We start from the raw sequence: 24,857 nt of genomic DNA, 5'->3' as shown, positions 1-24,857 counted from the left end.
TACTGGTGCTATCTGTTGAAAAAAAAAAAGTACTGATACAATTACACTGTGTGTAATTACATTGTGTGGCTTTTTGTTGTAATTTTCAGTTGATGGACCACAAGAGAAGCAATGTAAGTCTTCACTGCTTTCTTAGAGATAAGAAGATTTGCCTTTGGCAAATCAAACTTCCTAAAGACCTGCGTCTTTGTTCTCTCCACTTTAGCCCTGATACCTTTTTTAGGCTTTTAGTAGACCACAGCTGCAGAACGTGCTTACAAATGGCAGAGACAATAAATGCAGACTGCAGCTATTTGACTTAATTTGAAATAATGGTGCCCCCCCCCCCCATTGTTTAAAATATGTATAAAACAATGGATTTTTAAAAAAATAACATTAAATGTTTCATGGGTTTTTTAATTACATATTTCAGTAAGAGACATAATTTACATTATATTATACATTATACATTATATGCAAATATACATTTAATACAAAATTTACATGCATTTAATACCAAAAATACTTTAAAATATATACATTATTAATATATAATTTTTACTAGTGGGTGCAGTTCACAATGTTTAATTTATGCAAGTGAGTGAGGATAGCAAAATAAAGTAACAGTGATATATTGTACCCAAAAATTCTTTATAAGGTGGACTACTAGTAAAACTAATAAAAGTTTGGGACCAAAAAATATGACATGCATTACATGCAACTCAATGTGCATTTTTTCTTCAGTTTCCTTTATAGACAGTGTTTTTAAACACTGTCAAGTTGATAAATGTGCAGTTTAATTCATAAAATCAATTAAATTATGCACAGCAGTTGATCATCAATATATCATTAACACCCTTATTATAGAGCTTTGGTAGCATCTGCCTGATTAACTTTCCTTAACGCAGACACGGCTTCAGCCATTCCCATAGAGATCTGTTACCATAGCCACAGGCACACATTCTGTGGGTATTGTGATTACGGTGGGACTCAGGTATGCCCCCTTGGCATGAGGGTGTGGGTTTCAAAGGCAGTCGAATAGAGAGATATGGGGTAAGAATCCACACCTGCACTTGACTGAAAGAATAGACCCGGCGAGTTGGAGCAGTTTGGGTTGGACTTGTTTATTTGTTGTGCATCTGGATGGCAGATGTTATCTGTTTTCAGCAGAACATTCACCTTTACATAAAGGTGGTCTGCCAAACCAGACGTCATCCAACCACTCCTTAAATAATCAAGTTAATCTTCGAGATCTTCATAGAGAGGTGGAGTCTCCAAAGCGAGTTTGATACTGGTGTGTCAGTGAAAATAAAGTGTTTGTTTCGTAACTTTGATTCATTTGTCACTGAGCGGGATCCAGTCCACTCCCTGCTTTTACTGGATTTTACCAGTGTTTTGAGAGCCAAAGACTCGTATTCTAAGATCCGAGAAACCACAAATTCTTCTTAGCGGTTTGCTTCCCAGAACAATATGCGCTCATACTAGATGATTTTCTTCAGTCTGTCTCAGGTAATTCCTTGGAGATCTTCCTGAAATTGTCAAACGGAATGACGGGATTTCCTTATGGCCTCCACTGCACCACCTTTTACTTTGATGAGGCCGACAGACGCTCTTATATCACTTCCTCCTGTAGTCTAGGTGGAATGTTGGAAAAGATTATTAAGAGTTGTTTTGGGAAATGACCGCCGCAAATATCCAGGAGGTGAACTCCAGTGGGAAGCGACAACTCCAATCGGAAACCTCTCGAGACCAAGAATAGCAAAGGATTTGTGCATGGAATAAATAAGGCACAAACACATACTGTGGTGCATGAATGGATTCATTTGGTCATGTGTCCGTAGGGAAGTGTCGCTCTTCCTGCTTGTATTTCTCTATAGCCCAGCTCTTCCTAAAAGAGTTGGCTGGGAGGAGGAGCTATGTAGGGAAGAGGGAGGAGAAGTATTTGAGTTGCCGTCTCAGCCATGCGCACACACACACACACAGACTCTCACATACATTCACCGGAGCGCTGATTCTCTGCTGAGCTCCGTTCTTTAAAAGGCTCGACAGCTTGAGAGCTTCATCCTGCTCTTGGAAAACACTTGTCCTGGTAAGTTAAGCAACCTGTAAGAGATCCAGTAATCTATAGACTAGTGGATTAGTCTAATGCTTTCTGCAGTTTGAGTTGGCTGTTAAACTCAGACTTCATAGTAGTGTTTTTTAAGCTATTTATCCCCTTAACATATCTTTTTTTGTCTTTTTATCTTCAACTGGAATAGCAGTAACAGTAAGGCTCATGTATAACTCATGTCCTTTCATTTCATCATTCATTTATGTGAGGCTAATTTGAGCGTGCTGGGACTGGACTGATTACCTAGTAGGACGTAATGGCTGTTTATATGGGATCAGTAAGAGTAGTGTGAGTGTAGGGTGATTGAGTTCAGTTTTTGGGCACTTATATACAGAAACTCAAGGTATTTTCCTATCTCATTTGGCCTTTTATTATATGCACTAAAACAGTGGATAAATGTGGATTTGCATTTATGAGCTCAATTGTTGGATTGTGTTGGTTTTTGTGTGTGCTGAATGTTGATTTATGCTGTTGTTGTTGGGGATGCACGGATATTAACATTCTGGCTGATATTTATTACGATTAAAGTTTAATAATTAAAATGATTTTAATTTCTACAATTTAATTCAGGCATTTCAACATTATGTACAGTATGAAAAATGGATTTTCAACATATTTCCATGTTATGGTTAATAATCATTGAATGATTGATATTAAAAGTCCATAATGTTTGCTTTAATGCACAATATTTGAATTTGAATTTTGAATTTGGGCATCGCAGCATTACATTGTACAGTATGAAAAATGGATATTCATTTTGAGATTTGCTTAAGATTACATTTAACAATGTTTTTAATGCAATTATTACTGTTTTTAAAGATAACTTTAAGTGTTCGATGACAGCAAAGGTCATTTTAATTCTAAAAAATCGGGAAATTAACAATGAACTATCCAGCACTGAATGCTACAGATAAAAAGGTTGATAACCAATATATGATATGATATTTTAATGTTTTTTAAAGAAGTCTCTTTTGCACACCATGCCTGCATTTATTTGATACAACGTAGAGAAAAAGCAGTAAAATTCTGAAATATTTTTACTATATAAATTTAAAAGTTTTTGAATTTTGAAATGCAATTTATTCCTGTGATCAAAGCTAAAATTTTAGCATCCTTACTCCAGTCTTCAGTGTCACATGATCCTTCAGAAATCATTCTAATATGCTGATCTGCTGTTTAAGAAACGTTTATTATTATTGTCAATATTTAAAACAGTTGAGTACTTTCTTTGAATAGAAAGATCCATAGATCAGCATTTATCTAAAATAAAAAGCTTTATTTAAATTAAAAATATAATATAGATAGATATAATTTAGAAAGTAATACTTTTATTTAGCAAGGAAGCTTTAAATTGACAAATTGATGATATAGTATAATTATAATGTATAATGTTACAGAAGATTTCCATTTTAGATAAATGCTGTTATTTTGATCTTTCTATTCATCAAAGAAACCTGAAAAAATGTTTTTGAGCGAATCACAATATTAGAATGATTTCTGAAGGATAATGTGACTGGAAGTAATAATGCTAAAAAAATTTGCTTTGAAATCACAGGAATAAATTACATTTTAAAATATTAAAATAGATAACAGTTATTTTAAATAGTAAAAATAGTTGCTTATTTTACATTTTCAGCTGTACTTTGGATCAAATAATTGCAGGCTTGGTGAGCAGAAGAGACTTTTTACTGTTAAAAACGTTTGACTGATAGTGTATATCATACATCCCTAAAACGAATGTCAACAGTTTGTCAAAACAATAGTCATTGAGAAATGAGGAACTGAGTCAGTGTGTGCAATAGCAACAACTTTGAGGCATTTTCTGTGTCATATTGTCTGCATACCCATGCAGGAAAAGATCTCTATCTCCTCTCTTTTTCCCTCTCTGAGATCCATTAACTCACTGACATTCCTGGCTTAGTTATTGGTCAAACTGGGTTAATAGGTGACCTCTGTCTGTGTGTGTTTGCAGGCTGTGTTTGTGTTGTGCTCTAGTTTTTGTAAATGCAGTTACTAGTTGTTTGTTGTTCTTTTGTTTTGCTGAGTGTGTGTGACTGTGGGAAAGCGGAATTGGTAGCTGCGGTGGAAGAAGGTAAAAACAACATTCTGGGCTGACGCTTAAACCATCTCATCTTTGTGATTACACACTGTGTCCACACACGTATAAGCTTGTGTGTGGCTGTTTAGCTTGCTTGTGTGTGGCAGGCGTGAGTGTGCATGTGTCTTTAGTGTTTAGAATGTGAGTGACATTTCTCAGCTTTACTTTGTCAGGCCTGAGGCAGGCCACAGGGTCAGGGTCCATTTAAAGAACCCCGGGGTCTGACAAGGAGACAGGGTTGCCATGGTGGTAATTAGGGGATGATCAGGCCGTTTTTACTTGATCAATATGACAGCGAGGTGCATCTGTCTTTATACCACTGACAGTGGCGTGGTTGAACAGCGCTAGGTTTGAGTTTTAAAGTGACCTCTTGCACTACAGTGTCCTTCCTTAAAAGTGCAGCTGGTACTTTATCCGGCTTTATCCGGTGGAAACGGTAAATCGCTAATAGTTGTGTAAGTGACAGATCACCAAGGTCTCAGGGGTCAGATACGTCTGTCTGAGCGGTGCTGTGTTGCATGAGCATCCTGATCTGCTGTGACGTTCGGCCCTGATCTGAAAGCTCCAGGGATCTGATTTGGTCTAATCGGGTTTCTCTGATTTGAAGTTTTGAAGTGATGGACGGAGGGAAATGTGGGGAATCTATGGTCACATTGTGGATGGCCCATAAAGGACAGATGGACTTTTTGCTCTCATCTGATTATCTTATTATAGTCAACATGAGAGATGGAGTAATGGGCCGATCCTTTTTTCTGCTCGTTTCCTCTCTAAAAGGCTTCTGTGACACATTTAGGAGGGGTTGAATGTTATTAGTTTACACTAATTTTATGTTTAATGATAATGATGAATTATAATCAGTATAACCGGATGTTTGGCCATTTTAGTTCCTTCCATTTTTCTTTTTCTATACTATTATACTATTCTATACTATTTTTATATACTATTAGACAAAATGAATATCCCCAATATGATAGAGAAGATATAAGATAAATATAAACTTGATTATTAGATTAAATGGTTCAAAATAATAAAAAAATCATATGTCAGAAAAGATATTATTAGGACTGCAACAATCTATAAATCATTTGAAATATAAATACTACTTGTATAAATACTTTAATGTAAATACTTTATAATTTAATTTTTAATTAATTTATTTATTTTTACACATAAATTACACAATGTTTGGGTGACAAAATTGAAATGTTTTTCTAAATACAGAATAAATGTTTTATTTTTCCCCAAATTCCATTTAATTTTTTTTCCAAACATGTTTCTTCCATTTTTTTTCTTCTGTATTCCATTTTTTTGTTTTATTGGTAAAAAAAAAAATAAAATAAATTATAATAAAAATTAATTGTCTAATTAATCAAAATCATGAAACACACAGTTTAACAGCAATTTATTAAGTTGAACAAAAATTAAAAATTTTTAGACCCTATGAAATGCGTTTTATTATAATTACTTTTCTCATTCTATTTTATTTTTACAAAATTCTGTGTTTTCTATCAATTTCTGGATTTCATTTTGATGCTTTCATTAAATTTTAATAATCAAAAGCATGTCTAATTAATTGAGTTTTAAAATTATTAATGTATTATTAGAAATACTACATAAATTCACTGCAGAATTTTACAAATAAAAATAGAAATTACTATATTTCTACTACTCAAATGGAATTCAGAAACTGATTTTGTACAAATAAAATTAAATTTGAGAAAAAAATACAGCGTATTCCATAGTGCCAGTTACATTTTTAATAAATTGCTTTATGATTTCTATATTTTTTTAATATATTTATTATAAATAATCATAAATTATGTAGAAATGTAGTATTGTTTTATTAATTTTTAATAATCAAAAGCATGTCTAGTTAATTGATTTTATAAATAATTAATTTTATTATTATTACTATTATTATTGTGTATATACTAACCAAAAAATAGCTTGACAGATTACCAAAAAATCATTCAGTACAGCCCAATATATTATATAGATTTATTATAAGTAATTATACATTTATTTAGCAATTTCTATTATTATTTTTTTAATTCTATAGTAAATTTATGTAGTAATTTTAAATGTATTTAACTTATTTTCATTACATAAAATCAACAGAAGTCTATGTTATGCCTCCATTTATTTGGCTAAACTTGTGTGTGAGAAATGCCACTGGGGGCAACTGTATTTACATCTCTTTAGGGATCCACATACTGGCTGACAATATAAATGGAAGATGAATGATGATAACATCCTCAGGGCTCATTCAGACATTCAATGTTAGTTGTATGCTGGTCTAGCTGTGGGACGTTTAGTACAATACCAGCTCTGTCTAATGATGTTGTGTTGAGAGGTCATCCTGGCCTGCTGTGGACAGAGGGGAAACAGCTGTGCTGTGCGCTGCCACTCATTGAGAAGAGAAGGCTGTTTAAAACCATTATAACCAGCTGTCCTTCACCGATAGAGCTTTGTGGTAGTTACGGATGGAGGCAGTGTGAAAGGTTATCAGGCTAAAGGCTTGAATCCTCTGGGGCGTCTTTATCCCGCTCGCTGAGGTGAGTTGAGTGAGAGGTGTGAGTGTCAATGCAGTAAAAGCCGTTGGGGAAAACCCTTGGGAATGATGCTAGTTAGCTTGTACTTACACCTAACACCTACAGTGTAGTGCAAGAGGTCAAATCTTTAAGTGAGCGCTCACACAAATGAGGTTCATCTGTAGGGCACAGCCACTCAGATTCACTCTGAAACTAGCCGTTATCAATAAATCAATTGAGAACTGTCACATAAAAACACTGGGAATATATGACTACCTGTTGCTGAATAGTAGTTTATGAGGGCTCGTTCAGAATTCTTCTTATCTGACGCTCCTTATCAATACCAAAAAAGACCCTGCAAAGGTAATATTTACCTCACAGGCTGGTGATTGTCTCTCCCTGAGTTCTTTCTCTCTTTTCCTTACATAACATCCGCTTTACTCAGCGGGCTGGCTCATGTTTCCAGTTGGGAGAGATTCCTGAATTCCCTTGTTACTCATAGTGACGTCAGATCTGCTACGTTTAGTCCTTGCCTAATACCTGAGCAGATTCACACGCGTTTCCTGCAGTATTGACACGTTATGGAAAAGTTTGTAGCCTGGGGGACAGGAGCGTAACTGTAACTTTGCACAGATGACTCAGAGTGAATCCTTCCAGGCTGCTAGGAGCAGGAAATGTTGGGTTTGATCTAGTTAGAGCTGTCAGTCTTAAATGCCTCTGTTTTGACATGCAGAAGCTTCTCATCAGCGCTCCAAGCCTGACAACTGTACAACTAGGGCAGGGATCACCAATACTGTTTTTCCCTTTCATAGCAAAGTGCAGTAACTATAGATTTTGTCAAAATTATGACGCATTTTGAGTTATTACTGATATCCGGCCACTTACGGGTTAGGGTTGTGTCAGCTCACATGCTGTGAACATGAATGATGACTTAAATTGTGCAGTTTGTTGAGGAAAGATGTGCTGTCATGTTTATAGCTAAATTGGTCAACGTGTCAAAACATATTATGGACATTTAAAACAAGAAAACCATATCTAAGGTCCAGAATCATTGAGACTTTGCTTTTTTGATTTGAGTCCAAAACTACCTAGTAGGTATGTCCAAAATCTTATATCACGATATGAGTAATTTTATTTTACGGTAACGGTACCCTGGACCACAAAACCATTCTTAAGAACATGGGTATATTTGTAGCAATAGCCATAAATACATTATATGGGTCAAAATGATACATCTTTCTTTAATGCCAAAAATCATTAGGATATTAAGTAAAGATCATCCTACCATAAATATATCAAAACTTAAATTTTGATTAGTAATGTGCATTGCTAAGAACTTCATTTGGACAAATTTAAGAGCGATTTTCTCAATATTTTGATTTTTTTGCACCATCAGATTGCATATTTCCAAATAGTTGTATCTCAGCCAAATATTGTCCTATCCCAACAAGCCATACATCAATGGAAAGCTTATTTATTCTATTTCAGGTGATGTATCAATCTCAATTTCAGAAAATTGACCCTTATTACTGGTTTTGTGGTCCATGGTCACATAGTTATTTTTGCCTCATATATGGTCTTTATGATATCACCATTTTTGAACAAATAAATCAAAATTGCTACAAACATTGTATAAAGTAATCAAATGTATAAACATTCATATGCATATTAAATATATATTTCTTAAAGTTACAAAAGTGATTTAGTCGAGAGCAGTGAGGTTTTCTCTCTTTTGTTGTTTGATTAACATGAATGACAGGTATGTCAGACAGCTGTCACTTTAAGACCTGCCCGGATACAATATACTTTTACACGTGTTTTCTTTCTCATTTGTTTGCTTTCACTTAAGACGCAAATTACTGTGTTTGTGAGGATACTTTCAAAAACAGGCATTTTGACTCATACAGGTGTGTGCATGAAACCATTCAAGGCTTTTAAAGCGGCAAAAATAACTTGGTTCAATACTCCCACGCACTGACAACATGCGCATATAGCAAAATGAGTTTTCTTTCGCTGCTGATTGTGTTTTAATGGCATAAAATCACTTGCTTTAAAACGCAATGTTTAAAACCGCATGCAAATGCTAAGTTTTCGTTTTCATGTAGCACAAAAACATCATATATGAGCCTGTAACCGCGAAAGAGATAATAGTCTAAAATCTCTACCAGTTGACAATTTGTACCAGTTAATCATGTCTACTATCTAGCAAACCTCCTGAACACACTAGCAACAACATAGTAACGGGCTAAAGAATCTTTGAACTCTTTAGCAAGACCTTGACATTCTTGTGATGTGATTTGTTTCACATTGTTATTTTCTTATAGAGAACAGAAAGTCTTGTTTATTCTTGTATTGTTTCAAATGACTGTTTACCAACTTTCTGTCTCACTCTTTGTCTCTGTTTTTCAGATATCCGACCCACTTCTCTCTCTCTCTCTCCCCCTCACTTTCTCTTTCATTTTTTTTTGGTCCTCGTTCTGTTTTATTTTCCCCACTCACGTGTATCTCTCATGTCGGGTCTGTTGTCGCAGTAGTAATTGAAAGATATTCTTAAAACAGCAGATCTCTCCCAGTCATGCTGAATTCCCCTCTAATTACATTGCGGAGTTTCTTTCAGCCAAAATTAGTGAGGTCATTTTTTACTTTCTCTCTGCAGCTGTAGACCGCCGTGCTCGACCCGCCGTCTCCCAATGCATTTTTACTATAAGCTTATTTGCATCACTTTTTCCTTCATGTAGTGCACCTCAGATCATTTAACTCATCCATTCAGGTTTAAAAACACTTACAAAAACATCACTGTTAGATGCCGTGCTCGAGCCGTTAGCGAACATTTTCCATTCACGTTTTTTTGCGGCTTAACCAAGAGTCCAGTTCACCACTAAACACTGTGGGGAAAATGACATCAGCTCTCAGAAATCAAGAACAGATCTTTATTTTGTGCCCAGCAAGGTTTGCTTTGGAGATGCCTGTGTGTTTCTGTGGTTGTGGCAGACTGACGTGGGTGTGTGTGCCTCTTAAGTGTGTGTATTCCTGGCTCTCCCCACGTCCTCAGTCTGCTGGGTCCAGTTGGCTCAGTGTTGAAATGCTTCTGTTATCTCAATCAGTTCACACCACGCTTGTGCCCAAAGCTGTGGGCTGTTCGTGCCACCTTCGCCCTCACATTCCATCATGGGTTTGCTTCTGTTTTGGGATCTCGTTTTATGTGAGATCTAAACACACTAATGGTTTTGGGATCACTGTGTGCTGTAAGATGAGTAAGATTTCAACATCTGTTGGAGAGTGTATGTCATTGCTGTAAACAGTGGTTCCCAACTGGTGGGTTGCAACCCAAAATTGGGAACCAAACCTTGCTTATTACAATCTGCACGGGAGAACTTTATTTTTAATCATTGCTCAAGCTTAGGTTAAGTTCTGTATGGATTAATGATGTACAACATATTGGTTCCCATATCATCTGCCAATATTAGAGATTTTGTTAAAAAAAAATGTGTTTGTATCTGTCCATTTTGGAAACATATCGGCCAACTTTGATATTTAATTGCATGTTTTTTGTTTAGATTGCATATATAGATGTTAATCTTTAAAAACAGTTAGATGTGATCTATTTATTTCTGTTTTTGCTTTTTTATTTATGTCTTTACTGCCTTTCTGGGCCTTGAATGTGGCAGTTGCGTTGCTGTCTATGCAGGGTCAGAAAGCTCTCAGATTTAATCAAAAATATTTGTCTTCTGAAGATGAACAAAGGTCTTACTGGTTTGTAACGACGTGAAAGTGAGTAATTAATGACAGAATTTCCTTTTATGGGTGAACTATCCCTTTAAATTGGAACCATATGTGGATATTGCAAAGGCTGTTTGTCTGTGTGCTTATCTCACTGATGCCTGAGGTAGTTAAATAGTTTTGAGAAAAGACTCTGATGACTTAACAAGCCTAGAATTTCTGCTAACTTTCATTGTTATCCATATATGTACAAGCCTTTATGCTTGTGGTCCCTGTGGAAGAGCTTTCCTCCATGTTGATGTTTGATAAAGGCCAGTCTAGCACATGGGAATACAGAGATGTGGAGGGGAAGGAATGATGATCCATTTAGGCTTTAGGACACTAGAGCTGCCTCACCCCTAGCAGCATAGCAGGGTCCTGAGCAACTGTGCCTTCTATTAAAAGCCTGGCCATTGAGAGACAGCTGTATGTGTGTGTGCATCATCTAAATACATCACAGAATTTGACCTGGATAAGCATTTATTGCATTACCCTGTCCATAAGCCTCTTATAAGACACAATAACAGATAGAGAAATGCCAAGCATGTTTAAATAATTATTTTCCATAGTAATGGTAACATACAACACAAGGCATTTCTCAATGCCAGTGGTAACCTGGTTTTGTAATCTTACATGTAAAGCAAATAACTCTGAAGAATCATAAAATGCTCCTATTTAATTGAATTATCAATTGAACCCTGAACCCCATCAATTGAACTTTGGAGGAAGAGCAAGCTACTACATTTTAAGACTCGTAATAAAGCCAAAATATTTTAGTATCTGGACAAACATGCACTGATAAAATGTTAACAATAATCTAAGGAACATGCATTAGGAAAGTAAATGGATTCGATTTTGTGTTGAAAATAATTGCAGTGTAAGCCTAGTAGCTCATTTAGGCCATTTATTGTTCAGTCTTTCGGCAAATGTTAGTTAGGTTATTAGCGGTTTTCTCTAAAGGCAGTTCCTTCTGTTCTGTACTTAGAGTTTAGGACTATATTTAGGGTTTCAAATGAACTGTTGCTTTTAGAGAGTATGTCTGTCTTTCTATTGTGTTAAGTCTTTTCTATCTTATTAGTGAAAGAAGGGGAGGGGGAGCGTAACAGGGATAAGGGCCCAGACAAGAAGTCATGCTATAAAAAGATTAATTAAAAATGTGTATTTGAATATAATGATGATGAGGAGGAACAAGCCTCTCAGCGTTCTTGATGATGTAATCCAAACCTTTAATGCAGTAACAAAAAGGAGAATAAGGCAAGGGAGAACGCAAATTGCCTGCACTCCCTTGACAATGAGGATCAAGAGAATATGAAAGCATCAGAAGTTGTGATGAAGAGAAAGAGAATGAGGGGGAAAAGTCTCAATTTGAAGCAGCACAGATTTCAGTCTGGTTTTTACTACAGTATAAAACTAGCTCAAAGATTTAAATGAGCCTTGGTTTAGATCTAGTCTGGGACCAGAATATAAAAGATGATGATAATCTGCCTATAATGTACTCTGTCAAGACACTACACAAAGCGCCTTTGTGCACTCATGAACACAAAACAAGTGGAACGGAGGAGGATATTTAAATATTTTCATAAAACGCCACTATTTGATGCAACTGAATATAAAAGATTGCAGCTGTTCTCTAGCGCTGCCCTTTTCTTTTTTGTTTCTTTTCAAAGAATCCCATTTGAATGAAAATTCAGTAGGAGTGTTTGTTGTGAGTGGGGGGAAGGGTGCAATTGGTCAGCGTTCCAACCCTAGACCAATCAGAGATCGGCTGCTGGCTTATTCCTTTCTCCTCCTCCTGTGCTTTGAACTCTATTCTCCTTCCTGATTGGCTGCTCCCACATGCAGCATCTGGAGGCTTTAAGAGTGTAGTGGGAGGGGCCAGACAGTGCATTAAAACCAAACGTCTGCCCCCATTCGCTCTAGAGTACTCCAGTGTCTATGTGTGGAGCAGAGGGAGCGAGAGGAGGTCCTCTCTTTGCCTACCCATGTCTGACAGCATCTTTCTCTCTCTCTCCTTTCTCCAGGACAAGAGTCCAGGATTACACGAAAAAGAGAATCAGGATTTTAAGGAGTCTTTTACAAGTCATCTGGAGTTTAAGAGGAAAAGACTGAGCCACTGTGTTTCACCAGAACTGTTTTAGCTCACTTAAGGATCTACTCCATCCTGGTGGGTCACTCAGCTGGACTGATGTGGAATGCGACCCTTTATGACCCCATCCCACGGGCCTCCATTCAATGAGCCGGACTTGGGAGAGAGCAGATAATAGAGGCAAGAAGCCGGCACACAAAAAAGAGTGAAGTAACAGCAGCAGGAGTGTTCAGACTGGTAAGAAAGTTAAAGGGGCTCTTGACGGTGGGGAAAAAGAGCTTAAAATACAAAGGACACAGAATAAAGAGACCTGTGACTACAAAAGTCTTTCTTGGGATTGCAAGGCAGAAACTTTGACCCTTAGCCTTCATTTCACCTTTTAAATTAATCCCACTGCTACCGATCATGCCAGTGGAGACCCTTCGCCCCACAGATGGCCGTCTTCCTGGGGGTCCGTTCACCTCTGCCATGCCTTTCCGAATCCTCAACAAAGGCCCGGACTACTTCCGCAGAGCGCCTGAGCCAGGAACAAGGAAGCTGAGTGCAGTTGAGCGCCTGGAGGCGGACAAGGCCAAGTACGTAAAGAGTCAGCAAGTAGTCCTCACTAAACAAGAACCTGTAAAACCCCCAATCATCCGCAAACCGCTGTTATCGCCGAGCATGATGATGCAGTGCAGAATAAACACTCCACCAGCAAGGAAGATCACACGGCGGCTACTTGAAGCAGAAAACAGAGGCACAGACCATGCCTTGAGCAGAGGACCACAACTCAACCTGGAAGTACTCAATAATCTAATCAATGTCTGCGACGGACCACTCACATCCTCGCCTACCCCATCCTCGCCTTCTCCCTCGGCCTCCTCACCCTCCTCCGGAGGTCAGAGTATTGGTAGTGGACAATCTGCAGAACCTCAACTCTGCAATAACTTTAAAGCACACCTTGGTTCAACGCCCAACTCTTCTCGTACCTCATCTCCTCTTAACAATCAACCCTCACCTGCAGAGCCAAGCCGAAGGCCGCCTCCGGTCCCAGCCAGAGCTCCACGAATGGTACCACAAGGTAGTTACGGCACTCCCAACTCTGTTACTGTGCGACGGGTGGATGTTCGACCACAGGCAGAGATCAGGAAACCTCAGAGATTGCCGTTACAACCCAAACCGAGACCAGCTCAAGTTGCTCAACCACAGATAGCTCAGCCACAGGCACCTCCCACACCATCTTCCCAGCAGCACCCTTCATCCCCCTGCATACCCTCCAGCCCGCTGCTTCTACACCCTGGTATTCTGCCCCCAGCTTCCCCTGCAATCACCCGCATTTCCTCAGCCAGCTCTCGAGGGTCGCGTCCCGGTTCAGCCCGGAAGCACCCCACCCTCCACCGCTCCAAGTCAGACTTAAGCGACCGGTACTCTCGGGCCACAGCCGATCTGGAGCGTTTCTTCAACTACTGTGGACTTGACCCAGATGAGGTGGAAGGAATGGGTGGCGTGGAGCGTTTCGCTCGGGCAAATTCGGACATTGTTTCGGTCTCCAAACTCCGCAGCGTTAGTACACCTAGCTCCGAGTGTGGGGATGGACGGCGAGGAGAGGAGGAGGATGATGACGAAGATGACGACGGGCCTGTAAAGGCCAGTGAGCGTGTTCCTTACGGGATCTCGGTCATCGAGAGGAACGCACGCGTCATTAAGTGGCTCTACGGTCTCCGACAAGCAAGAGATGTGTCACAAAACATCTCCAATGTCTAGACTCTTCTCTTTGGTTGTCTACTCAGCCAGGAGTACCAGACAATATAAATAAGACTTGCTGTAGTATTCAGTTGATGTCTATCACACACCTAATATTTATTACGTTCTCGTTTGAAGATGTTTAAAGGCTCTGACAAGTATTTGTTTTGTTTGTATTTGCCTTACAATACGGAAAATGTTCATGATGTTTGTTACATAGAATTTACATGGACTTCCTGTTGTTTTTCATGCGCGTGATGATCTGCAAGAGTGACGTACCTCTAGATGCGGAATACTACAGACTCTCAGCACTGTGACTTTGATACATTTTGATTTAAGCAATAATGCTAAAGGCACTAAAAGAGTTGCTGAATGGATGATGATGATGATGAAGGCAGCAGTCGATCTGCTGTGCTGGTGCTGTTCAGGTACAAAGTCTTTATTAAACAGCAGTGCTGTGGGACCCATGGCCTAAGCTAATTTCTGAAACCATAGTATTGGAAATCAAGCAGGTACTTTCGAGTTTTGGAAATCTTTGTATTGGTTGAAGAATGGATGAATGAAGCTATTTAGGATGCTTGTGTTTAAGAGGTCATCATTTGGTGTCAGGGGGTAATAAGACTTGTGTTTAATAAGCCACACCTAGAACAGAGACACGGCCTGCAAAGTGCACGCATGTAGAGACTGAGACACACACAAGCCCCTGCTCACTGTGCACACACCTTTTGTCCATAGGTGTCAAATTCAGTGCGTCAGATGTTCGGTGTAGACTTTATTTGAAGGCGAGACTATGATACTGTGAAGAATTCAGAGCTTCCACAGAGGCACTGCTCCTCTGCAAACATGGCTGGTAGACTGTTAATGTTGAATGTGAGTTTCGAAGTTCAAAATATAAGCATGTGAGAGCCTCTTGTCAGCATGCACACTTGGATGTACAGCTGTAGTACGTGGCAAAGCACAGTTGCACGATGTGCACTTCTCAGACATGCATTCCAAAAACATGGACGTACATTCCATTCAGCTTAATGTTTATGTATGACTTGTGTGGGTTTTATTTGTTTGTGACTGTTCCTTCTGCCTGTTTCTGTGTGCCAGATAGGCTATGTTTTTAAACAGTTGTGTGAGACAGGTAAAGTTTGAGAGCTGACAGAACAGAGAGAGAGAGAGAGAAGAGAGAGTGTTTTGCTCAAAACTCTCAGGGGAATCAAAGCTGTTAAATCTGTTTACTGCAGAGTTTTCGCACTTGTAGTAAAAAAGGAAAGCCTTACCAAGAGAAAAACATTATTTTGATGGAAGTTGGTTGAAGATGTGCACATAGACAAGTCATGAGTCAACACAAATGTTCACTTTTGGTTAAGAGAGAAGGTTTTGCTTTTATTAAAAAAAAAGCACAATACTCATGATGATTATTTTCCTTGACTGTGCAATCTAAATATAGCCATAAATGCATGAAGAGGTATTTGATTGAAATAAATAGCTCTGCCCGCACGTTCAGAAAAAATACACACAAAGGTACAAACCCTCGAACAGTTCAGTGCAGTGGTTATTGAAGTAGGAGGGTAACATGGTGGTTCTGCTTGTTCTCTGAAGTTTACCATTGACTCGAGAAGAGTCGAATGCAAAATCTGTCTTTTGAAGATGTCAATAAAGAGATGATGTTTTTGAGAACAAAGTTGTGATGTCCTTATTCTCTGTGTGATTTGTGTAGTTGATCTAGATTACTGGAAAAGACATTTTAATCCACGGTGCAGCATATTTGAAAGCCACTTTACATGAAGAACTAGAACAGATGTCATTCTGAATCTGAATATGATTACAAATTTGTTTTGTCCCTTGAGACAGAGTTTTAGATATACTGTAAAGGTAACAGATGCAGCTTATCATGAGGCAGGATCCAAACCTGAATTGAACAGATGTTGTTATCCAAACATCTTGACTCAGCTGTGAATGTGGTTTTGCTCATATTTTGTGTTGTCACGGAATTTTTGAATTTAAATTATTTACTTTCATTATAAATGTTATAATGCTTTTGGCTATAAGCCAAAGAGTCCAAAACAACATTCGACCCCTTTTACTTTCATTGTATGGACTAAAAAAAAAATTTGCGTTCCTCCTAAGAAAAAATAAATAAATAATGCAAGTAAAGCCTAAAACATTCTAGATGATTTTCAAATTTTAACTGATTTTAAAACAGTAAACAGCCAACTTTTTAGCCTTATCCACCTTGCACCTATGTCACTCTTCCTCGATTAGGAATATTTGTAATGACCATACACAATAGAGAACCTCGAATCAGGCCATGCCCTGTGAAAATTAAGCTTAAAATCTTGAAGTGTGTGTGGCCAGCCTAAGCATGACAGAATCTTAATTTTTCATCTCTTTAAGGATGCAACCTCTGTTTCCAAACGTATTATACATTGTAAAATATTGTTCCCCGAGGACAAGTCTGAGGCTCTGTTACAGCAGCAGCCTGTTGCCTCAGTCACCTGTGAATTATGACCAACCTTGAGCAGACAGGCAGAGAATTACAGCCAGGGAGAGGGGGATGTGACCATGTTAGAAGAAGACGAACAGGCCAGAGGTGTGATTAACAGCATCTTCTACAGGCCAATTAGTTTTTATTGAAGAACCTCCCATTTTAATCCAAGAAAATGAAACTGGTGGAGGGCTGAGTAAGATTTATGATAATGCTGTTTTTTCGGTGTGCATAGTGAACTGTTGTAGACAGATGCAAAGGGATATGTGCACTTGTACAGTGTTTACTGTCACACCAGCTGCTTTATTCAGGAACACACAAAGTACTGTAAACACTTCTGCACCTGTGAGCCTCTGGCAATGTATTTTAATTTTCACTTCTGGAAAATGAGAATTTGTTTGGTTATACTTTCATAACTGACTGCATTATGCTGTAGCAATCAGATTCAAGTGCTCATTGCTCCCATGCTTTCACTAGATATTACAATGGGATCACATATTAAACACATTACAGCGATTAAACTAGTGTGTAGTGACTTTTTGAGGATTGCACCAGTGAGGCTGTAAAAAAAGGAATTAACATTTCATCCAGAGGCTTTTAAATTGCAGACGAGAAATGTGAATTACTTTGAATCTATATAAAGCTCGTCAGACAAACAATAGTCTCCCAAATGTACTTCGAACAATGTTGCTGAATTTGCAGTGTTGGTGTACATTGCATTCATTGCAGCATGAATAAATGACGCTATTAGCTTTATAGGCCTATTTTTTACTGTTTACTGGCTGTATGTATGCTGATGATGTTGTTTTTGTCATCTTTGCTAGCTGATGTTAATGATTTTGCTATTGAGTTTTGTTGATGTGTCACTATTATTTAAGATTTTGTTGCTCTTTTTTATTTTAAGAGTTTATACATAATATGTCATTTAAAACCATATAATAGATTGAAAAGGAGACCAAATTAAATCTCTTTTTTCACATTTTGCATTTAGTGAGCAAACAAATTCAAATCTGTTGATCTAAGTAGTATTTTTTTCGCAATTATATATATTTTAACAGTGCAGGACATGTGTGTGTTGATGTAAACCACAAAGCACAGCAGCCGCCAATGTATGTCACTGCCTGACCCATGGGCTCCCTCACAGGCGGTCTGGGTGGATATGTGGTGGTAAGCTGATTAGAAACACATACACAGTCCCATCTGCCCTGTGCTTCAAAGTGGATGTGCATTGAGAATTGGTCAGTCTGCTCTCATCAGACTCATTCTTCGCTGAGCTGAAGCCACTTAACCCTCACTACTCATCTGCTTAGAGAGCAGACTGTCAGCAGCTGAAGTCAGGGAGATAAGCTGTACAGATCTATGTCAGTTATGGCCAGTCTTAAGCATCACAATCTTGATGGTGGGAATAAACTTTGACCTATTAAGCATCTATGCTTTAACAAAGTCCCTCTCAAGAAAAGCCAGTTCACTCAGCGAACAATTTGTGGATATCGCATCCAGCCGATATATGTGCCTGCTCAACAACAGTACAAAAATAAACAACGCCAATATTACAAAATATAACATTAAAAAGTGTATAGACCTTTTTCCTGAGTAAACGATGAGCCATTATCAGATTGAATGCTTTTATGTTCCGGTCTCCATAGGAACCCATTCAAATAGCGTCCATCTGTTTTTAATGTAGCTAACATCCGCAGCTTCGTGTCATCTGCACACTCATTAAAGTGAGTCACTGACAACTGACGGTCATTGCGATATTGCCAAGTGATGGCGCTATGGAGCCATGTGCTATTTTAAACATTTGAATAGGCTTAACATTAGATTATTAGCTATGAATATACCCTAATTTGACTAGAAACAATGCAGACCGGAAATGCAAAGCATTCTTTCAGTTAAGAGTCGGACTTACTTCCACGTTCAGGAAAAACGTCTATAAATCACTCGTTTTTTAAATGAAACATTGGGCAAATTCCAAATGGAAGTGCGCATCCCTACGCCCTACTCCCTCCGAAGGGCAGATCCCTTTGAAGTGAGTTCTTTTAAGGGAGTAGGGCATTTCTGTCTCTTTTAACTGTTTGGAACTCCCTTGGCAAAGGGAATGACTGACGAAATGTTACCTTGACAACGCTGCGCAAACGTGATTACTAACGGAAATCACTTCCGTGAAGTGACCATGGAATGTTCCCTTCGCTAACGGCCTTCTGGAAGGGCCCTTCGTGAAGGGATTAAGTTGCTCACTTTCGTCTGGAACGTCCCTACAAATGGCGTCCCCTTCTAGAAGTGCCCTTGAAGGGCGCAAAATAGCCGTTTGGAATTCGCCCATTGTCCAACAGCGACACTAGCAGGTAAAGTCACCGCGTCTCTCACGCCTCCCCTGCGATATGATTGGATATGACTGGCTATGATCGTCTGTGATTGGTTCATGCGATAAATCCCTCCCCTTGCGTTCGTGCGCGTTCCAGGTTCGCGAATCAGTCTGAACGAACAATATAATGACCTTAAAGGGAAGACTGATGTAAGTAAACAACTCGCACACTTAGATATATAACCACTTTGTTATGACAAAATAAGACTTAAAATGGCATGAAAACATGGTCTGTGGGGGGTTTTAGTGAGTAAAATATAAAGTAAATCTCCGTGTATGTGAGCTCTGATGATCCGAAATATTAAAAAATAGTTAAAAGTTAACTATTAAAAAGAATAGCTGAACATAAGTTAACAAATGAAATAGACCTGCTCAATATTTAATCATAATAAAATAACCTGTTAGTAATGTATGCTCTTATCATTTTGTTAATAATTCCCTGCTGAAAAAAACAGCTAAAACCAGCCTTGGCTGGTCTTAGCTGGTTTAAGCTGGAAATAGCTGGTTTTAGCTGGTCTCCCAGGCTGGTCATATGGCCAAAACTCCTCAAAACCAGCCTGCTGACCAGCTAAAACCAGGCTGGTTGACCAGCTAAAACCAGGCTGGTTGACCAGCTAAAACCTGACAAACCAGCCTAGGCTGGTTTTAGCTGTTTTTTTCACCAGGGTTATCAATTTATGCTGTCTAAACCACGGAAAAAAACATGTGGAAGCTGCTAAATCGTATAGATAATGACTTAATAAGCGGGAAAGGGCGCAATATTTTGACAAACTAAAGTTAATATGTGGTCAAGATACGTACGGGCAGTATTAATATTTCACCTACCTGATCGGAAATGATAAGAACAATTACAAATGTTATCAAGATTCTTGCTCTGGAAATCCTGGTTCAGTTTGTCCAACCACAAATGCATTTTGTTCTTCAGACAGTCTTTTTGCACTTTTCTCCTTGATTTGTTTTAACTTTTGTCAGTCTACCCTGCTGAAAAAACTAGTGAAAACCAGCCTAGGCTGGTTGGCTGGTTTTAGCTGGCCAAACAGCCTGGTTTTAGCTGGTCAGCAGGCTGGTTTTAGAGGGGTTTTGGCCACTTTCTCAGCCTGGACAGGCTGGTCAGGCTGGGTGACCAGCTAAAACCAACTACTTCCAGCTTAAACCAGCTAAGACCAGCCAACCAGCCTAGGCTGGTTTTAGCTGTTTTTTTTCAGCAGGGTATAGTACTCCAAATGTTTTTCCTGGTCTGACCGATTAGTACAGCCCAAAACATGACAATAATTGACCATTTTCAGTTGCAATAATTGGCTAAATATGCACGTTTCATTCAGTTCAGTGGCATCGTTTACGTTCAGTGCCGCCAATTTGGCCGATTGATGACATGCCGTTAAACCCTCTTTTCAACAACAATGAACTACACCCTATAGACACCCTATTTCTTTCTCAGTCATCAGACATACATATAATATTGCAACAAGTAAAAACTAAAAATGCAGCCCTGTTGCATGAGGATAGCTTGAAAATCATGCTCCAGGCAGTAAATGTTTCTTCTTTGGCTTTATTGTTTGTGAGAAGCAGTATATAGTGGAAGAGAGACATGGCTGCTTTCTTGGTAAAGTTCTTCAGGAAATGTAGTGCATTCTTATGTCTGTCTGCTCTGGGTTTAAACCCATGAGATAAAGTAAGGTTAGCCAATGAGATGAAGGCCATGTTTATCTGGACTTTGACCTAATTGTTTTGCTATTCGTGCTGTAAGTTGTCAAACGTGCCTTAAAATATACAGCCTCATGTAAAGACCTTGACTGTATGGTTATTCATTATTTCAGACTAACAGTTGAGATTAGCAAGTTCCTGTGGTCCTCGTGAGATAAGGCAACACATTTGCGCAACATCTTAATGGCTATTCTTTAAACAAGCCACAGTTTATGCTAGCACAGAACTAACAGAAAAATCAAAATCCAAGCTTGTAAATAATTACGAATGATTCAAACCATTTAAATTCAAACCAGTCCAAACTGAGCTTTCACAGAAAGTCAGATATGTGTCAGTCGGTCCTTCATCCATCTTTACAATAACCAGACTCAACAGATCAATGGTTCATGGCCCTGATGGATGAGCGGCACTTGATTAGGCATGAGCTCTGACTAATAAACCAGGTCATGTGATGTCACTTCCTCCCTCTCTGACAGCCTCCGTTCAGTTCAGTTTCTCCATGCAGTGCATTTATTGTTACACTGCAAATAACGTATTTAGCAAATAGATTAGCTTTTTTGTCTTTACTGCTTTATTTCATGGCTCAATTCATCTTTATTCTTGTCTCTGAATATTCATTACCAGGCGTTTGTATCTTATAAACTTTCTCATTCCCTCACTCTAGAACAGATATACACAATTCGGCCCAACTTCTAGTCGTCTTTGCATCATTCAGTTAAAATGACACTAGGTCCCAGCTGACAGCAGGTGTTTAGGTAGATAAGAGCTAGACTGTTTGTCTGGTTCCTGTTTGAATCTAGGAGTCTGTTTATGTGTGCGCCCAAAATCCTTTCCTTTATCATTTGTAAAGGAAAGTAGTTTTGCTTGTCTCTACATGTCTGTTTGTTTTTTATGTTGTGGGCATATTAATAAAGGGAAACTACTTGAGATAATTGGAAAGCTTTAACAAAGCGCTAATTAAATAGTGGCTTTTATTTTAGTCAATCCTCACTCTGTCCTTTGAGTGGTTATGTAGCCAGGATTTAGTATACTTGATATGATGCACAGAGTTGAAACACTTTTATAATTCGACCAAAGGAATATTCTAAGCTTAATAGAACTTAAGTTAATTCTGGGTATTCATAAGATTACATTTAACACTATACATTCCTAAACACAGGGTTACTGTTCTTATTTGCATATTTGTGGTGTCAGTGTCATTGATTGGGTGAATGTAGCACGTGACCTGTTTACGTAACAGCTGTAGTAGCATTGTACTTCTTCCTATTAAATACTACTGACTATACTAGTTTTTCCTGAATGGACTTTTCGGACTATAATGGTTAGAAGTCAAAAAGTTTAAATACACCTTGCAGAATCTGCTAAATGTTAATTATTTTAGAGAATTAAATAAGAGGGATCATACAAAATGCATGTTATTTTTTATGTAGTCCTGACCTGAAAAAGATATTGCACGAAATACATTCACATGTAGTCCACAAGAGAAAATAATAATTGAATTTATAAAAATGACCCTGTTAAACTGCCCGCTGTTCTTCTGAAAAATCCTTCAGGTCCCAAATATTCTTTGTATTTTTTGTTTTCTTTAGCATTTTTGCTTTTGAACCCTTTCCAACAATGACTGTATGATTTTTCACACTGAGGACAACTGAGGGACACTGATGCTCCAAAAGGAAACACGGTGCATTTAAAACTTTTTTCAATTTGAAGATCAGGGTCAGTTTAACTTATTTTGCTTTCTGGGAGACATGTAAGTAACGTCTGTAGCTTCTGAAAGGCAGCACTAAATGAAAAAATATGATATTAGGCAAAATGACAAAAACTTTCTGTTTAAAAGTTTACACCCCCAGGTCTTAATGCATTGTGTTTCTTTCTGAAGCATCAGTGAGCGTTTGAACCTTCTGTAAAAGTTGCATAAAAAAAAGTTGTTGAGTCTTTCAGTTGTCCTCAGTGTGAAAAGATGGGTCTCAAAATCATACAGTCATTGTTGGAAAGTGTTCAAATACACAAAAATGCTGAAAAACCAAAGAATTTGTGGGACCTTAAGGATTTTTCTGAAGAACAGCGGGCAGTTTAACTGTTCAGGACAAACAAGAGACTCAGTTAAGTGTATGTAAACTTTTGAACTGGGTCATTTTAATAAATTCAGCTATTATTTTCTCTTGTGGACTATATGTAAACGTTTTTGTGTGAAATATCATATTCAGGTCACTACTAAGTAAAAAATAACATGTATTTGTATGATCCCTCTTATTTTGGTAAAATAAATTTAAAAATTCAGATTCTGCAAACTTGTGAACTTTTGACCTTAACTGTAAGTGGTCTCTTCTATACTCCCATTAACATGTTTTCAGTGATCATGTGACATTTTTACTGTCAAACCATAAATGATGTTCCCTTGATTGTCGAATGAATTCATTAATATGAAGCATGCAATTTTCTACACTTTTTAACACCGCACTAAAAGTGCTCCAGAGCAGGGTTTATAACCCCAGCTAAAAAACGGTGCTAACCCTACATTAATCCGAAGTTAAAACAGAGTATTTTAACATTCATGAATTGGCCCCATTGTAACCCAGATTTTTGTCTTAAAAAGTGAATATTAAAGGGATAGTTCGCCCAAAAATTAAACTTACCCCAATATTTACTGTCCCTTAAAGGAGTAGTTCACTTTCAGAACAAAAATGTACAGATAATGTACTCACCCCCTTGTCATCCAAGATGTTCATGTGTTTCTTTCTTCAGTCGTAAGGAAACTATGTTTTTTGAGGAAAACATTTCAGGATTTCTCTCCATATAATGGACTTCTATGGTGCCCCCGAGTTTGAACTTCCAAAATGCAGTTTAAATGCAGCTTCAAAGGATTCTAAACGAACACAGCCGAGGAAAAAAGGGTCTTATCTAGCAAAATGATCGGTGGTTTTCTAAAAAATTACAATTTATATACTTTTTAACCTCAAATGCTCATCTTGTCTAGTTTAGCAAGACGAGTGTTTGAGATTAAAAAGTATATAAATTGTAAATGTTTTTAGAAAATAACAGATCATTTCGCCAGATAAGACCCTTCTTCCTCACCTAGGATCGTTTAGAGTCCTTTGACGCTGCATTTAAACTGCATTTTGGAAGTTCAAACTCGGGGGCACCATAGAAGTCCATTATATGGAGAGAAATCCTGAAATGTTTTCCTCAAAAAACAATTTCTTTACGACTGAAGAAAGAAAGACGTGATCTTGGATGACAAGGGGGTGAGTACAATATCTGTAAATTTTTGTTCTGAAAGTGAACTACTCCTTTAAGCCATTCTAGGTGTATATGACTTTCTTCTTGAATACATTTGAAGTTATATAAAAAATGTCCTGGCTCTTCCAAGCTTTATAATAGCAGTGAGTAGTGGTCAAGATTTTAATGCAAAATAAAGTGCATAAATCATCAAAGGTTCTGTGGGGTTAATAAAGGCCTTCTGATCAGAATTGATGTGTTTGTGTAAGAAAAATATCCATAATTCAAACTTAGATTTTGAAACACTTTATTTTGCTTCAAAATCTTGACCACTATTTACTGCCATTATAAAGCTTGGAAGAGCCAGGACATTTTTTAAGATAGACTCAGACTGTATTCATCTGAAAGAAGAAAGTCATATACACCTAGGATGGCTTGAGGGTGAGCAAATCATGGGGTAATTTTCATTTTTGGTTGAACTATCCCTTTTAATTCTTGCGGTAATCAACATTATACCACAACTGCTGTCGATCTGAGTTTACCCTGGAATATTCCTCATATGATTCTTCTTGTTGTAGGATGTGATTTCTGGACTGTGACATCAACAGCTGTGTGATGCAGCATGTCCTTCCACTGTATCTGCTGTGTGGGAACCTGAGGACAGAGCCAACACACACAGACCTATTAGATCATGTACTGACAGTAAGATAAGTCTGCAAACCTCATAAAATCTAGAAAGCAATCTAGAGCTAGCTGGAAGAAATTAGAAATGAAAAAGAAGGGGGGCAGGGCAGAAAAAAAAAACATG

At 38.0% G+C, this 24,857-nt stretch overlaps 1 protein-coding gene across 1 annotated transcript; it reads left to right on the top strand.

Annotated features, from left to right (window-relative positions):
- The first annotated feature begins 1,944 nt into the window (after nucleotides 1-1,944).
- LOC141291058 (protein FAM110A) lies at nucleotides 1,945-15,957 on the top strand. Its single transcript, XM_073823225.1, has 2 exons — nucleotides 1,945-2,068; nucleotides 12,499-15,957. Exon 2 carries the CDS (start codon nucleotides 12,969-12,971, stop codon nucleotides 14,304-14,306), a length of 1,338 nt encoding a protein of 445 aa, XP_073679326.1. The 5' UTR covers nucleotides 1,945-2,068; nucleotides 12,499-12,968; the 3' UTR covers nucleotides 14,307-15,957.
- The last annotated feature ends 8,900 nt before the right edge of the window (nucleotides 15,958-24,857 follow it).

The sequence above is a fragment of the Garra rufa genome, chromosome 18, assembly GCF_049309525.1.
Source record: "Garra rufa chromosome 18, GarRuf1.0, whole genome shotgun sequence".
Taxonomy (NCBI): Eukaryota; Metazoa; Chordata; class Actinopteri; order Cypriniformes; family Cyprinidae; genus Garra; species Garra rufa.
The sequence above is the reverse complement of the archived record's forward strand: the minus strand, read 5'-3'. Positions and strand labels throughout refer to the sequence as shown.